Source organism: Globicephala melas, chromosome 16 (assembly GCF_963455315.2).
Source record: "Globicephala melas chromosome 16, mGloMel1.2, whole genome shotgun sequence".
Taxonomy (NCBI): domain Eukaryota; kingdom Metazoa; phylum Chordata; class Mammalia; order Artiodactyla; family Delphinidae; genus Globicephala; species Globicephala melas.
The window spans coordinates 60,441,042-60,456,295 of NC_083329.1; the positions used below are offsets into that span (position 1 = coordinate 60,441,042).

At 48.4% G+C, this 15,254-nt stretch overlaps 1 protein-coding gene across 1 annotated transcript in view; it reads right to left on the reverse strand.

Annotated features, from left to right (window-relative positions):
- Positions 1-15,254, reverse strand: part of LOC115856345 (cadherin-23) — a 371,688-nt gene that overhangs the window by 100,653 nt on the left and 255,781 nt on the right. Inside the window, exons 15-17 of the mRNA XM_070043924.1 lie at positions 7,468-7,705; positions 5,957-6,062; positions 4,233-4,360 (exon numbers count right to left, since the gene is read on the reverse strand). Of these exons, the coding sequence (XP_069900025.1) occupies positions 4,233-4,360; positions 5,957-6,062; positions 7,468-7,705 (472 nt within the window). The remainder of the gene's footprint in view (positions 1-4,232; positions 4,361-5,956; positions 6,063-7,467; positions 7,706-15,254) is intronic.

Genomic DNA, 15,254 nt, shown 5'->3' on the forward strand with positions numbered 1-15,254 from the left:
GACAGTGATGGCCGGAGAGATGGAGAATGAAGACAGCAGCTGGGACTCCCAGCTCCCCCGGTTCTCCCTGCCGGTCTCTCGGCTGAACTCCGAGCTCCCTCCATTACTTGCACCCACACTCGGACCTTCCCATCCGGCTCCGCCAAGGTGACGGTGGAAGGTTCTAGGAACCCTCCTACCTTCTGCCTTCTAGAAACGAAGGGAGAAAGGAGTACCTCAATCCTGAAGTATGCAGTGGCAGGCAGGGGCAGGTGGCTCCCAGAGCCTGAATTCTAGACCCTGCTGCACACACACAAGAACAACAGCTCCTCCACCCGCCTGGGCAAACCCAGCCCACCACAACCAGCTGCGGTTCTAGAGCAACCCCTCCTCTGGCCCAGCCCTCACAAGTGGCCAGGGGATGCCGCTGGGTCTACGGGCCGAGCCAGCAGGGTGGGCCCGGGACATGGCCTCCGCCTGCACCTGCAGCTGCTCCACAGTCAGGAGACTTTCCTACCCTTTACGACTCTCGTCCTCACCAACTGTTTTTGCCGTCACTCCGCAAGAGTTCCTCCCTGCTCCCCTCTTGGAGGAAGCCTCGCTGGCCCACCTGACTCAGCACCTCCTCCCCTTTCCCCAAAAGCCCAGCACGGAGCTCAGAGGTCAGACTGGGTCGCAGGTTCCGGGGGAGCCTGTAGGCGTCAGTTCTCAGCCATGCAGGCTCCCAGGGCCTCCCTCCCCCAAGCACTGGGAGCCCCCTGAGAGGAAGGTTCCTGTAGCGAGTCACTCACTTCTGTCTGAGCACGTATGAAGAAGGAGGCGGCCTGACCGCAACCTTGTAAATCAACTATACTTCAGTAAAACGAATTTAAACAAAATTTAAAGAAGAAGGAGGTGGCCTGGTGTCTGGTTGCCCACCCCGTGGGACTTTAGAGAATCCCATCGTGCCGGGACTGTGGGTGGAGGAACGCTCTTCTTCTCTCATCTGGCCCCTGGCTCTGGACCAAACACTGGTCCCCGCTGACCTGTCCCTCTCTCCAGCCTCAGAGAACTGGCAGCGTGAGGCCCCAGCCCATGTCTGATGCCCCAGCAGCACGCCTGGGCATCCCTGGTGTGGGCACAAGTGCCTTAAATATATACACGTATGTACCTATTTAAGCCTTCTGCTCGGCTGCACGGAACGGCGCGGAGAATGTCAGTGACAGAGCATGAGGCAGAAACTTATTAGCGGTGATATTTCCCTGGACCCTGGCGCTGCATCCACTATTAGTTCTAATTCAGTGGCTCCCTCTACAGAAGCTTATTGTCCCCCAATGGGAAATCTACAAACCGAGTTTGACTTCTTTATTAAAAACCAACAAGCAGTGGATGAAAAGGAATCACCTGGCTCCGCTGGCCTTTTCAAGTGTGGTCCTTAGACACAAGCGACTACACCATCCCAAAGCGCTGCTCGAGAGGTGATGCTCACTCACAGACAAGGGGGCACTTTGTTGCCAGATCCACCCTGCTGCCACGGGCAAGGGCAGACCTGCAAGGGCAGCGCAGGGCTCCTGCTGACCCGCATGACAGCTCTGAGGAAATCAGAAAACGGCGCCCCTTCCGTGGGGCTGAGGTGGCTCCAGGCCAGGGCACCTGCTGGCTTTTGCTGAGAGGGGAGCGAGGTGGACTCCTGCCCCCACCTGCCTCTGCACGTGGAGCCCCCGCTCCCTGGTATCAGCGGGGGAGGCGGAGGCTGCTCATCACTCTTATTCCCAGCGGATAAAAGGTTAGTTCTGTCCCTGGGCCATCCACCTCCTGCTCTGGCTACATGTGACGGGTTGAGGCAAAAAGAGAAAGAGGCCCTCCCCAGGTTCCTTCCTTAAGTGACCACAGGTTGGGACATGGGCTGGGGTTCGGGGCAGTCCCTGGGTTTCAAGATACCACGAGGCCGGATCTTTGAAGGCCTTGCTACTCTAAGTGTGGTCCCCTGACCAGAAGTATCAGCGTCTCCTGGGAGCACGTTAGAAATGCAGAGCTTCAGCTCTTTCCCCAGACGCACCAAATAAGAATTTGCATTTTAAGAAGATGCCCAGGGAGTCCATGTGAACTTTGACGCACACTGGTCTCAGTCACATGAAGACTGGGATATCCAAGCCTCCAAGCCTTCGGCTGTGGTGGAAAGAACGTGAACCTAGGAGTCACACGGGTCAGGATTCAAATCCTAGCTTATTAGGATTGGAAGTAAATTCAAATGCCACTTACTAGCCAGAAAGTGAGGAAGGCACTGGTGACCTTGTACCACCTTATGTTCCCTCCCTGAGCCTCATCTGCTGAGTGGGATTGAGAGAGACTGTGTAACCTGAAAGCAGTTGGCACAGTATGGGGCTAGAGACGTTTTAACTTCCGTTTGGTCCATTCTGCCTGCCCATCTCTGGGTGGCGTGGAACACCTCAACTCATTTCCCCAAACCTCCTCTACTCTCATCCTCTTTCACTTCCATTTCCCTAAAGCCTAGAGAGGGTCCTTCTCTGCCCAGCTGAGTTGTCTGGAATTCCCCTTGCACCAGAGAGCCCGGCGCACGCGTGCTGCCGCTCGTACGCACATCTGTCCTATCAGCTGTGACGACGGCCCACCTTACCGGAGCCAGGTACCACCTGCAGGATCTCAGTTAATCTTCCCAATGTCATGAGGCAGTACCATGAGTGTCCCCATTCTGTAGATCAGGACACTGAGGCTCAGAGAGGACAAGAACCACAGGTCACATGGCTACAGGGTGGCAGAGCTGGGTTTCAAAGCCATACGCCTCCCAAGCTGTGCTCCTCCCTCTATTCACAGTGTCCCTTTTTGGGGGGAGCAGGATTCACAGTCGCCTTCATATCCCCCCAGGACCTTCTACTGCACCGCGCACACAGGAGGAATTCACTGCTTGCTTGAGTAGAGCAAGATTCTGGTTGAAAGTGATGGGGGATGGGGGTGGGCGTCGGTCAGGGTTATAAGTGTGGCCAGGGTTAGGGGGGGTCTGGGGGGTGTGGTCAGGGTTGGGGCCATGCGGGGACGAATACCAGGACTCGTCCAGGATTAGCAGGGAGCGTACTCTGCTTCTCTGCTATCACTCTCGGCATTTCAAGGTGGGACGTTGCAGGTTAAAGGCAGGCATGCGTTTGGGCTTCTGTGGATCTCCTGGCCACTCCCTGGAGCCTGAAGTGCTAGATCTAGGGTCCCAGACTCTGACTTTCCATTACTGGACCTGGTTCTGCAGAGACTCTCCATCCTCTCCTACCCCGAAATGCTGCTCCCACAGGCCCAAGCTGCAGGGCTCCCCGCAGGAATCACCCTCGACTTTTCCATCACTGCCCTGTCCTATTCCGTAAGCAAGTGGGGTCCCCGTCCAGAGCTGGCCCTGGAGCCTTGGACTTGGGTTGCAAGGATGAGACTCATTAAAGCCAGAAGTAAGGCAGCACCAGAGGCTGTTACCAAAGCCAGCTGGGACAGGAAAGTCATCCATCAACCTGCTCTGGGCAAGACTTTGCTGAGTGTTTGTCAAATCGCAGAGTATCTCCTAAGCTGGCAATCTGATCGAATCCTTCTGGAGCCAGTAATGCACTAACTCTTCCGTCAACACGTGTTCACCCTCTCCGCAGGCAGCAGCCTTTATGAGATGGGGGCGGGTGTCTTGCGGGGCGGCAGGGCTACTGTCAGACCGTGATCTGCATCCCCGGGATTGCTGGGGGAGCTGCATGGGGTCAGTGAACCAGCGTGGAGCTGGATTCAGCGACATAATTTCAGACACGGAAAGCACTAAGGTGTGCTTGCTATTCATGTCAGACAAGCTGTGGTTTGGTTTCAGGCTCTTTTAGATCTTCACAGGAATGGAAAAAGGAAGTGAAGAAGAAAGAGGGGACCAGAGAGAGAGAGACAGAGAAGATGACCTTCCAGCAATTCCCTTGAACTTCACCGAATATGGCTATAAATGAAGGAATCAATGACATTTCCTCCCTGCTTGAGCCCCAGCTCCTGTTCCCACTCAGAGGGTGTCCTGAGGTCCCTGAATGAAGTTAGAGCAGGACCACTGGGCTCTTCTTGGGTCCCAGGGCCCTGTGCCTTCCATGGCTGAGCTGCGAGGCGGTTTGCTAGCGGACAGCCTTGGGGACAGTCTGCTGAGTAACTCTCTGAGCTGTGGGGACAGCGGGTTCTGACAGGGCCCCAATACTCTGGGAAGCACTCACCACCCCATATCCTGGAAGGGCAAGGCCAGTGCACCCCTGGGTACTTACAAACACCTCGATGGTGACAGGGACGGTGCTGTTCAGAGGCGGGTTGCCAGCATCCTTGGCCATGACCGTCAGATAAATCAGCCCGTTGGGTATCTGTTCATAATCCAGGGGGCGGTTCACGCTGATCACTGAAATGACAGGGTAGGGCCCCAGGCCCTCTGTGAGCAGACTTTACATGTCCATCCAGCCACGGCTCCCCTTTGGGCAGAGAGGGTGTGGCTGGCTCAGCTGAGCCAGCTCTGCCTTGTTTTCCCCTCCTGCCTCTGAACTCCCGGAGCCCCATGGTCCTGACTTAGGTTTACTGACTGCCTGATCTGTGCCAGGCACAGTGTGGAGTCCAGCAAGTGGTAACTATTTGGGTGGTAACGTAAGCCCCACTTTACAGATGAGGAAACCAGGCTCAGAGAGGTTCAGTGTCTTCCCCAAAGGCACACTGCACATGCCTGGACTCTCACCATGAATATCTTTCATGCTCGGCCATTGATTCTCAATTTGGGAGGGAAGATGTATTGGCTTGGGAGTGGGGGGCACGGGTAGTCTGCAAAGGCATTACCACAATATTAAATCACCACTTTCTATTTGGAAAACAGAAACAAAATTGTTGCTTTAGTAATAGAAAACCCAAGGAGGGTTCCTCTAGCTGAGAAGGTGGTGAGGTGTGAGGGTGGGCAGAGGCATGGGACTGTTACGTTTTTAAAAGGGGGGACACAGATTTTACAGAGACCATCGGGCTGTAGCACCCAGACCCAGGACTGCAGCTTCAACAAGAGCATTTCTCTGACACAGGTGTGGGGTGGGAGGAGGCGTGAGCACTGCACTCAGAGTCACCCAGTGCACATCTGCTCTGCCTTGGGGACACCTAGACCATCTCCAAGCATTAGGGAAGCTTCGCAGAGGAGAGGATGTCCAAATGAGCCCTAAAGCAAGCCAGAGGTTAAAGGGAAGCAGGGCAAAGGGACAGGGAGGAAGGGCTTTCCCAGCAGAAGGAAAAGACTCTTCAAAGACATGGAAGTGACCCCTGTAAGGGGTGAGAGGGTCAAGAAGTTCAAGGAGGTTGGATTCTGGTGGGGAGGCAGGTGCTGAAAAGCCACCAAGAGCCAGATCCCAGGGCCTCCCTGGACAGCTTTGCTGTGTGACTTTGGGCAAGTCACGCCCCATCTCTGGGCCCCAGTTGCTTCAACAAAAAGACCAGGTGGTCTCTTGGGATCTTGAAGCTTGAGGTTGTTGCTGCTATGCCCTTCCTGGACTCACAGCGCGGCAGGCAGGGCAAGGTCCAGAGTACGGAACTGTGCCTGGCCAAGCAGGGAAAGGCCATAGCCCGGAAGATCTGGGAAGTGGCCACAGCATGCCCAAAGGATGGGGAAGCTTGGCTAAGAAGCCTCTACCCGGCTCCCCTCCCCCTCGTCCCCTGCCACAGATCTGGCCAGCAGCCCTTCTGAATAGGAACCCCACACACTGTGGTAACTTCAGATGCCTGACTGGCCACAGGCCTAAGACTCAAAGAAAGATCTGGCTGAACTGAGACACAGATCTTGAGCCTATGAAATGGTGACCCCATACCACGTGCTGCTCCAGACGACGGGAGCCGTGGGGCAGCTTCCCAAGTGGTCCAGGGTGTCCGGGAGACAGAAGGGCTCCCTCCTGAGACAGGTGTGATGTGCAACCCCGCCCCCACCTGCCAACCCCCCTCCCAGGCTGGGCCCTCAGCCCTGCCCCACGCGTACCGGCATAGCCCTCATACACGCGGATGTCGAAGTAGCTGCCGAAGGCGGAGGCGTTGACTATGCTGTAGGTGATCTGGTTGTTGGGAGGAGAGTCTTCATCTGTTGCCTGGAAGGAAGAGGGCGGACAGGGCCCTTGAGCTTTCAGTGACCCTGGGGCCAGAAGAGGGCAGGTGGGAGGGGAGGGCTGGCCCCTCTCTGAGCCCCCTTTTCTGGGTGATCCAGGCCCCCCTTGTCCCTCAGCTGGAGGCTACTCTCTGGCTCCCAGCAGACATACCTCATGTTGGGGTGTGGAGGTAACCTGGGGAATCTAGAGGGCAGGCTGAAGGCCTGGGGGAACAGAGGAAGGCCAAGCCTTACCCAGAGGATGAAAAGGGTCGCCACCATACCTGGCACGGCCATCTCCTACACCCTCAGTACCAGCTGGAACACCTCATGCACAGAGGCCTTCCCTGACCTCTGGACTGGGTTAGGGTCCTGTGCTGGGCACCCCATTCGTCCCCCCTCCCGATTGGAACTTCGTGTTTAATTTCTGTCTTCCTCGTTCTGCCTGCCTGTCAGCTCCATGGAAGCGGGAACTTTGCTTCCTGACTGAAGCTGATACCTGGAATCCAGCACAGTGTTTGGAACACAGTAGGTCATCTAATAAATGCACGTTGCATGAATGCAAGAAGGGAAGGTAGCACTTGGAATTGGGTCAGGGATCCTCCTTTCTCTTGACTGTCTCTGGGGTGGCTGCATTAGTTAGCTCCTTCCAGATGTCTTTGACCCTAGAGAGCCGCCAGGGGCCTCCCTCCACTCTGCATGTAAGAGGACACGGGCGGTGAGGGAGGGCAGGGTCCACCAGGGAGCCAGGGCTACGTTCGGAGGGCACGTGGTCCTGTCTTCTGTGTATCCCCCGTGCCCACCTCCTCCACCTCGCCTTCATCCCTGCCTCCTTCAGAAATAAGTTCTAAATGGAGGCTCTGGGTCCCGTCATTCTGGGTCGGCAGAGTGGGGAAGGGGCACGAGGACATTAAGAAGTTTCTGGTCAGAGGTCACCAACACGCGGTGGGGACTCATTGCAGGAGGATGCTTGGAGCGTAGAGTCCCAAGTTCTAGTCCTGGCTCTCTCCTCTACTAATTCATGGCGCCTGCCGCTCCCCTCCTGTTTCCCCTTCCATGAACTGGGTTGTACCCATGGTTTCTGGTGTCTTCCAGCTGCAGCAGTATCTGATTCTAAGCAGTCATTAAAGGGCTTGGATGGGGGGCCTTACACAGGGACCTGCTCAGAACTCACCAAGGGAGATGGGGGGGTGAATGGAGACACGCACTAGCCTCACTCAGTAACCAGGGACCTGAAGTACCACTCAGAGGTGGCCTGACACAGATCGTGAGCCCCGATCTGAGCAGAATTCTTTGTGGACGGGCACTTAGTACTTCTTGCAGTGGCTTCCTGAGCAGGCGGTCAAGGGGAAACCAGAGAGAGGAGGACAAGGTAAACAGACAGATCAAAGGGCAGCCCGGCATCTTACCCGGAGCCGCACCAGCTGTGTGACGGAAGGCTCATTCTCTCTCAGGGCACCCACATAGCTGTCCTTCTGGAAGGTGGGCACGTTGTCGTTGACGTCCAACACGTTGATCCTGACCCGGCCTGTGGTTTCCTCACCCCCCCCGTCCCGGGCGATGACTGTCAAGGTGAAGCGCTGGATGAGTTCATAGTCCAGCCTGGCAATCAGCATGATGAGTCCCGTGTCCTTGTCCAGAGAGAACCTATGCCAGGCAGGAAGGAGGAAGGGAAAGGACACCTTGGTTTCAAGCAGCTTGCAGAAAAGGGCCTGCATGTACCAGCCTGTCCTTGTCCAAGGTGCTAAACAGAGAGAAATTAATGACGTCTGAAATCTGCCTTCTATTTCATTTTCCCTAAATAAGAAGAAGAGCTAAGTTTAACACGAGGTGGGGCAGGATGTGGTGGGCAGGGATCAGTGCCACATGCGGGGTGGCGTGGTGGTCAGGTACTAAAAGGGCAGGAGTATGTTGATTTAATCAAAGAGGAGACAGGCAGAATGACCCTCTTCTTGCTGTGAACAAGAGTTTCTGCCTACTGGAGACATTTAGATGTTGAAGAACTGTGATGGCCAGAAATTCTTAAAACTGATACCACAGACATACAAAGGATCACTAGTGACTATTAAGAAAAATTATATGCCAACAAACTGAACAATCTAGACAAAACGAATAAATTCCTGGAAACATACAACCTGCCAAGACTGAATCATGAAGAAATATAAAATCTGAACACACGGATTACTAGTAAGGGGATTGAACCAGTAATCAGAAATCTCCCCCCAGGAGGATCTTCAAGATGGCAGAAGAGTAAGACGCGGAGATCACCTTCCTCCCCACAGATACACCAGAAATACATCTACAACTCCTACAGAGCACCTACTGAACGCTGGCAGAAGACCTCAGACCTCCCAAAAGGCAAGAAACTCCCCACGTACCTGGGTAGGGCAAAAGAAAAAAGAATGAACAGAGACAAAAGGATAGGGACGGGACCTGCACCAGTGGGAGGGAGCTGTGAAGGAGGAAAGGTTTCCACACACTAGGAAGCCCCCCTTCGCAGGCGGTGACTGCGGGTAGCGGAGGGGGAAGCATCGGAGCCACGGAGGAGAGTGCAGCCACAGGGGTGCGGAGGGCAAAGCGGTGAGATTCCCGCACGGAGGATCAGTGCCGACCGTCCCGGGAAAAGGTCTGGAGCTGCCGAAGAGGCAAGAGACTTTTTCTTGCCTCTTTGTTTCCTGGTGCGCGAGGAGAGGGGATTAAGAGCGCTGTTTAAAGGCGCTCCAGAGACGGGCGCGAGCCGCGGCTAAAAGCGCGGACCCCAGAGACGGGCATGAGATGCTAAGGCAGCTGCTGCCGCCACCAAGAAGCCTGTGTGCGAGCACAGGTCACTATCCACACCCCCTTCTGGGGAGCCTGTGCAACCCGCCACTGCTAGGGTCCCGGGATCCAGGGACAACTTCCCCGGGAGAACACACAGCGCGCCTCACGCTGGTGCAACGTCAAGCTGGCCTCTGCCGCCGCAGGCTCGCCCCGCCCTCCGTGCCCCTCCCTCCCCACCCCCCCACCCCCCCTCCCCACCCCACCCCCGGCCTGAGTGAGCCAGAGCCCCCGTCAGCGGCTCCTTTAACCCCATCCTGTCTGGGCGGGAACAGACGCCCTCAGGCGGCCTACACGCAGTGGCGGGTCCAAATCCAAAGCTGAACCCCAGGAGCTGTGCGAACAAAGAAAAGAAAGGGAAATCTCTCCCAGCAGCCTCAGGAGCAGTGGATTAAATCTCCACAATCAACTTTATGTACCCTGCATCTGTGGAATACCTGAAAAGACAACGAATCATCCCAAATTGAGGAGGTGGACTTTGGGAGCAACGATATATATATATTTTTTTTCCCCCTTTTTCTCAGTTTGTGAGTGTGTATGTGTATGCTTCTGTGTGTGATTTTGTCTGTATAGCTTTGCTTTTACCATTTGTCCTAGGGTTCAGTCTGTCCGATTTTTTGTTTGTTTGTTTGTTTTAGTATAGTTTCTAGCACTTGTTATTTATCATTGGTGGATTTGTTTTCTGGTTTGGTTGCTCTCTTTTTTATTACTTAAAATTTTTTTAATAATTACTTTTTATTTTTAATAACTTCTTAATTTTATTTTATTTTATCTTCTTTCTTTCTTTCTTTTCTCTCTTTTATTCTGAGCCGTGTGGATGACAGGCTCTTGGTGCTCCAGCCAGGTGTCAGGGCTGCACCTCTAAGGTGGGAGAGCCAAGTTCAGGACATTGGTCCACAAGAGACCTCCCAGCTCCACGTAATATCAAACGGCGAAAACCCCCCACAGACCTCCATCTTAACGCCAAGACCCAGCTCCACTCAATGACCAGCAAACTCCAGTGTTGGACACCCCATGCCAAACAACTAGAAAGACAGGAACACAACCCCACCCATTAGCAAAGAGGATGCCTAAAACCATAATAAGGCCACAGACACCCGAAAACACACCACCAGACGTGGACCTGCTCACCAGAAAGACAACATCCAACCTCATCCACCAGAACACAGGCACTAGTCCCCTCCACCAGGAAGCCTACACCACCCACTGAACCAACCTTAGCCACTGGGGGCAGAAATCAAAAACAATGGGAACTACTAACTTGCAGTCTGTGAAAAGGAGACCCCTAACACAATAAGTTAAGCAAAATGAGAAGACAGAGAAACACACAGCAGATGAAGGAGCAAGGTAAAAACCCACCAGACCAAACTAATGAAGAAGAAATAGGCAGTCTACCTGAAAAATAATTCAGAATAATGATAGTAAAGATGATCCCAAATCTTGGAAATAGAATGGAGAAAATACAAGAAACGTTTAACAAGGACCTAGAAGAACTAAAGAGCAAACAAACAATGATGAACAACACAAAAAATGAAATTAAATATTCGCCAAAAGGGATCAATAGCAGAATAACTGAAGCAGAAGAACAGATAAGTGACCTGGAAGATAAAATAGTGGAAATAACTACTGCAGAGCAGAATAAAGAAAAAACAATGAAAAGAATTGAGGACAGTCTCAGAGAACTCTGGGACACCATTAAACGCATTAATATTTGAATTATAGCTGTCCCAGAAGAAGAAAAGAAAAAAAGGGACTGAGAAAATATTGGAAGAGATTATAGTGGAAAACTTCCCTAATATGGGAAAGGAAATAGTTAATCAACTCCAGGAAGCACAGAGAGTTCCATACAGGATAAATCCAAGGAGAAATGCACCAAGACACATATTAATCAAATTATCAAAAATTAAATACAGAGAAAAAGTATTAAAAGCAGCAAGGGAAAAACAACAAATAACATACAAGGGAATCCCCATAACGTTAACAGCTGATCTTTCAGCAGAAACTCTGCAAGCCAGAAGAGAGTGGCAGGACATATTTAAAGTGATGAAGGGGAAAAACCTACAACCAAGATTACTCTACCCAGCAAGGATCTCATTCACATTTGACGGAGCAAAAGCTAAGAGAATTCAGCACCACCAAACCAGTTTTACAACAAATGCTAAAGGAACTTCTCTAGGCAGGAAACACAAGAGAAGGAAAAGACCTACAATAACAAACGCAAAACAATTAAGAAAATGATAATAGGAACATACATATCAATAATTACCTTAAACGTAAATGGATTAAATGCTCCCACCAAAAGACATAGACTGGCTGAATGGATACAAAAACAAGACCCGTATATATGCTGGCTACAAGAGACCCACTTCAGACCTAGGGACACATACAGACTGAAAGTGAGGGGATGGAAAAAGATATTCCATGCAAATGGAAATCAAAAGAAAGCTGGAGTAGTAATTCTCATATCAGACAAAATAGACTTTAAAACAAAGACTATTACAAGAGGCAAAAAAGGACACTACATAATGATCAAGGGATCAATCAAACAAGAAGATATAACAACTGTAAATATTTATGCACCCAACATAGGAGCACCTCAATACATAAGGCAAATACTAAGAGCCACAAAAGGGGAAATCGACAGTAACACAGTCATAGTAGGGGACTTTAACACCCCACTTTCACCAATGGACAGATCATCCAAAATGAAAATAAATAAGGAAACACAAGCTTTAAATGATACATTAAACAAGATGGACTTAATTGATATTTATAGGACATTCCATTCAAAAACAACAGAATACACTTTCTTCTCAAGTGTTCATGGAACATTCTCCAGGATAGATCATATCTTGGGTCACAAATCGAGCCTTGGTAAATTTAAGAAAACAAATCATATCAAGTATCTTTTCTGACAACAACGCTGTGAGACTAGATATCAATTACAGGAAAAATTCTGTAAAAAATACAAACACAGGGACGCTAAACAATACACTACTTAATAACCAAGAGATTACTGAAGAAATCAAAGAGGAAATAAAAAAAAACAGAGAAACAAATGACAATGAAAACACAACGACCCAAAACCTACAAGATGAAGCAAAAGCACTTCTAAGAGGGAAGTTTATAGCAATACAATCCTACCTTAAGAAACAAGAAAAATCTCAAATAAAAAACCTAACCTTACACCTAAAGCAATTAGAGAAAGAAGAACAACAAAACTGCAAAGTTAGCAAAAGGAAAGAAATCATAAATATCAGATAAGAAATAAATGAAAAAGAAATGAAGGAAATGATAGCAAAGATCAATAAAACTAAAAGCTGGTTCTTTGAGAAGATAAACAAAATTGATAAACCACTTAGCCAGACTCATTAAGAAAAAAAGGGAGAAGACTCAAATCAATAGAATTAGAAATGAAAAAGGAGAAGTAACAACTGACACTGCAGAAATACAAAAGATCATGAGAGATTACTACAAGCAACTCTATGACAATAAAATGGACAACCTGGAAGAAATGGACAAATGCTTAGAAATGCACAACCTGCCAAGACTGAATCAGGAAGAAACAGAAAATATGAACAGACCAATCACAAGCACTGAAATTGAAACTGTGATTTAAAATCTTCCAACAAACAAAAGCCCAGGACCAGAGGGCTTCACAGGAGAATTCCATCAAACATTTAGAGAAGAGCTAACACCTACCCTTCTCAAACTCTTCCAAAATATAGCAGAGGGAGGAACACCCCCAAACTCATTCTATGAGGCCACCATCACCCTGATACCAAAACCAGACAAAGATGCCACAAAGAAAGAACACTGTAGGCCAATATCACCGATGAACAATGATGCAAAAATCCTCAACAAAATACTAGCAAACAGAATCCAACAGCACATTAAAGGATCATACACCATGATCAAGTGGGGTTTATCCCAGGAATGCAAGGATTCTTCAATATACACAAATCAATCAATGTGATACACCATATTAACAAACTGAAGAAGAAAAACCATATGATCATCTCTATAGATGCAGAGAAAGCTTTTGACAAAATTCAACACCCATTTATGATAAAAACCCTCCAGAAAGTAGGCATAGAGAGAACTTACATCAACATAATAAAGGCCATATATGACAAACCCACAGCCAACATCATTCTCAATGGTGAAAAACTGAAACCATTTCCACTAAAATCAGGAACAAGACAAGGTTGTCCACTCTCACCACTATTATTCAACAAAGTTTTGGAAGTTTTAGCCACAGCAATCAGAGAAGAAAAGGAAATAAAAGGAATCCAAATTGGAAAAGAAGAAGTAAAGCTGTCACTGTTTGCAGATGACATTATACTATACATAGAGAATCCTAAAGATGCTACCAGAAAACTACTAGAACTAATCAATGAATTTGGTAAAGTAGCAGGATACAAAATTAATGCACAGAAATCTCTTGCATTCCTATACACTAATGATGAAAAATATGAAAGTGAAATTAAGTAACCACTCCCATTTACCATTGCAACAAAAAGAATAAAATACCTAAGAATAAACCTACCTAAGGAGACAAAAGACTTGTATGCAGAAAACTATAAGACACTGATGAAAGAAATTAAAGATGATACAAGTAGATGGTGAGATATACCATGTTCTTGGACTGGAACAATCAACATTGTGAAAATGACTATACTACCCAAAGCAATCTACAGATACAATGCAACACCTACCAAATTACCAATGGCATTTTTCACAGAACTAGAACTAAAAATTTCACAATTTGTATGGAAATACAAAAGACCCGAATAGCCAAAGCTATTCAAATCTTGACAAAGAGAAATGGAGCTGGAGGAATCAGGCTCCCAGACTTCAGACTATACTACAAAGCTACAGTAATCAAGACAGTATGGTACTGGCACAAAACCAGAAAGATAGATCAATGGAAAAGGTTAGAAAGCCCAGAGATAAACCCACGCACATATGGTCACCTTATCTTTGATAAAGGAGGCAAGAATATACAGTGGAGAAAAGACAGCCTCTTCAAAAAGTGGTGCTGGGAAAACTGGACAGCTACATGTAAAAGAATGAAATTAGAACACTCCCTAACACCATACACAAAAGTAAACTCAAAATGGATTAAAGACCTAAATGTAAGGCCAGACACTATAAAACTCTTAGAGGAAAACATAGGAAGAACACTCCATGACATAAATCACAGCAAGATCCTTTTTGACACACCTCCTAGAGAAATGGAAATAAAAACAAAAATAAACAAATGGGACCTAATGAAACTTCAAAGCTTTTGCACAGCAAAGGAAACCATAAACAAGACAAAAAGACAGCCCTCAGAATGGGAGAAAATATTTGCAAATGAAGCAACTGACAAAAGATTAATCTCCAAAATTTACATGCAGCTCAATATCAAAAAAAAACAAACAAACAACCCAATCCACAAATGGGCAGAAGACCTAAATAGACATTTCTCCAAAGAAGATATACAGATTGCCAACAAACACATGAAAGGATGCTCAACATCATTAATCATTAGAGAAGTGCAAATCAAAACTACAATGAGATATCATCTCACACCAGTCAGAATGGCCATCATCAAAAAATCTACAAGCAATAAATGCTGGAGAGGGTGTGGAGAAAAGGGAACCCTTTTGCAGTGTTAGTGGGAATGTAAATTGATAGAGCCACTATGGAGAACAGTATGAAGGTTCCCTAAAAAACTAAAAATAGAAATATCATATGACCCAGCAATCCCACTACTGGGCATATACCCTGAGAAACCATAATTCAAAAAGAATCATGTACCACAATATTCACTGCAGCTCTGTTTACAATAGCCAGGACATGTAAGCAACCTAGTGTCAATTGACAGATGAATGGATAAAGAAGATGTGGCACATATATACAATGGAATATTACTCAGCCATAAAAAGAAACGAAATTGAGTTATTTGTAGTGAGGTGGATGGACCTAGAGTCTGTCATACAGAGTGAAGTAAGTCAGAAAGAGAAAAACAAATACCATATTCTAACACATATATATGGAATCTAAAAATCAAAAAATAAATAGTCATGAAGAACCTAGGTGCAAGACGGGAATAAAGACACAGACCTACTAGAGAATGGAACTGAGGATATGGGGAGGGGGAAGGGTAAGTTGGGACAAAGTGAGAGAGTGGCATGGACATATATACACTACCAAATGTAAAATAGATAGCTAGTGGGAAGCAGCTGCATAGCACAGGGATATCAGCTTGGTGCTTTGTGACCACCGAGAGGGGTGGGATAGGGAGGGTGGGAGGGAGACACAAGAGGGAGGAGATATGGGGATATATGATATGTATAGCTGATTCACTTTGTTATAAAGCAGAAACTAACAC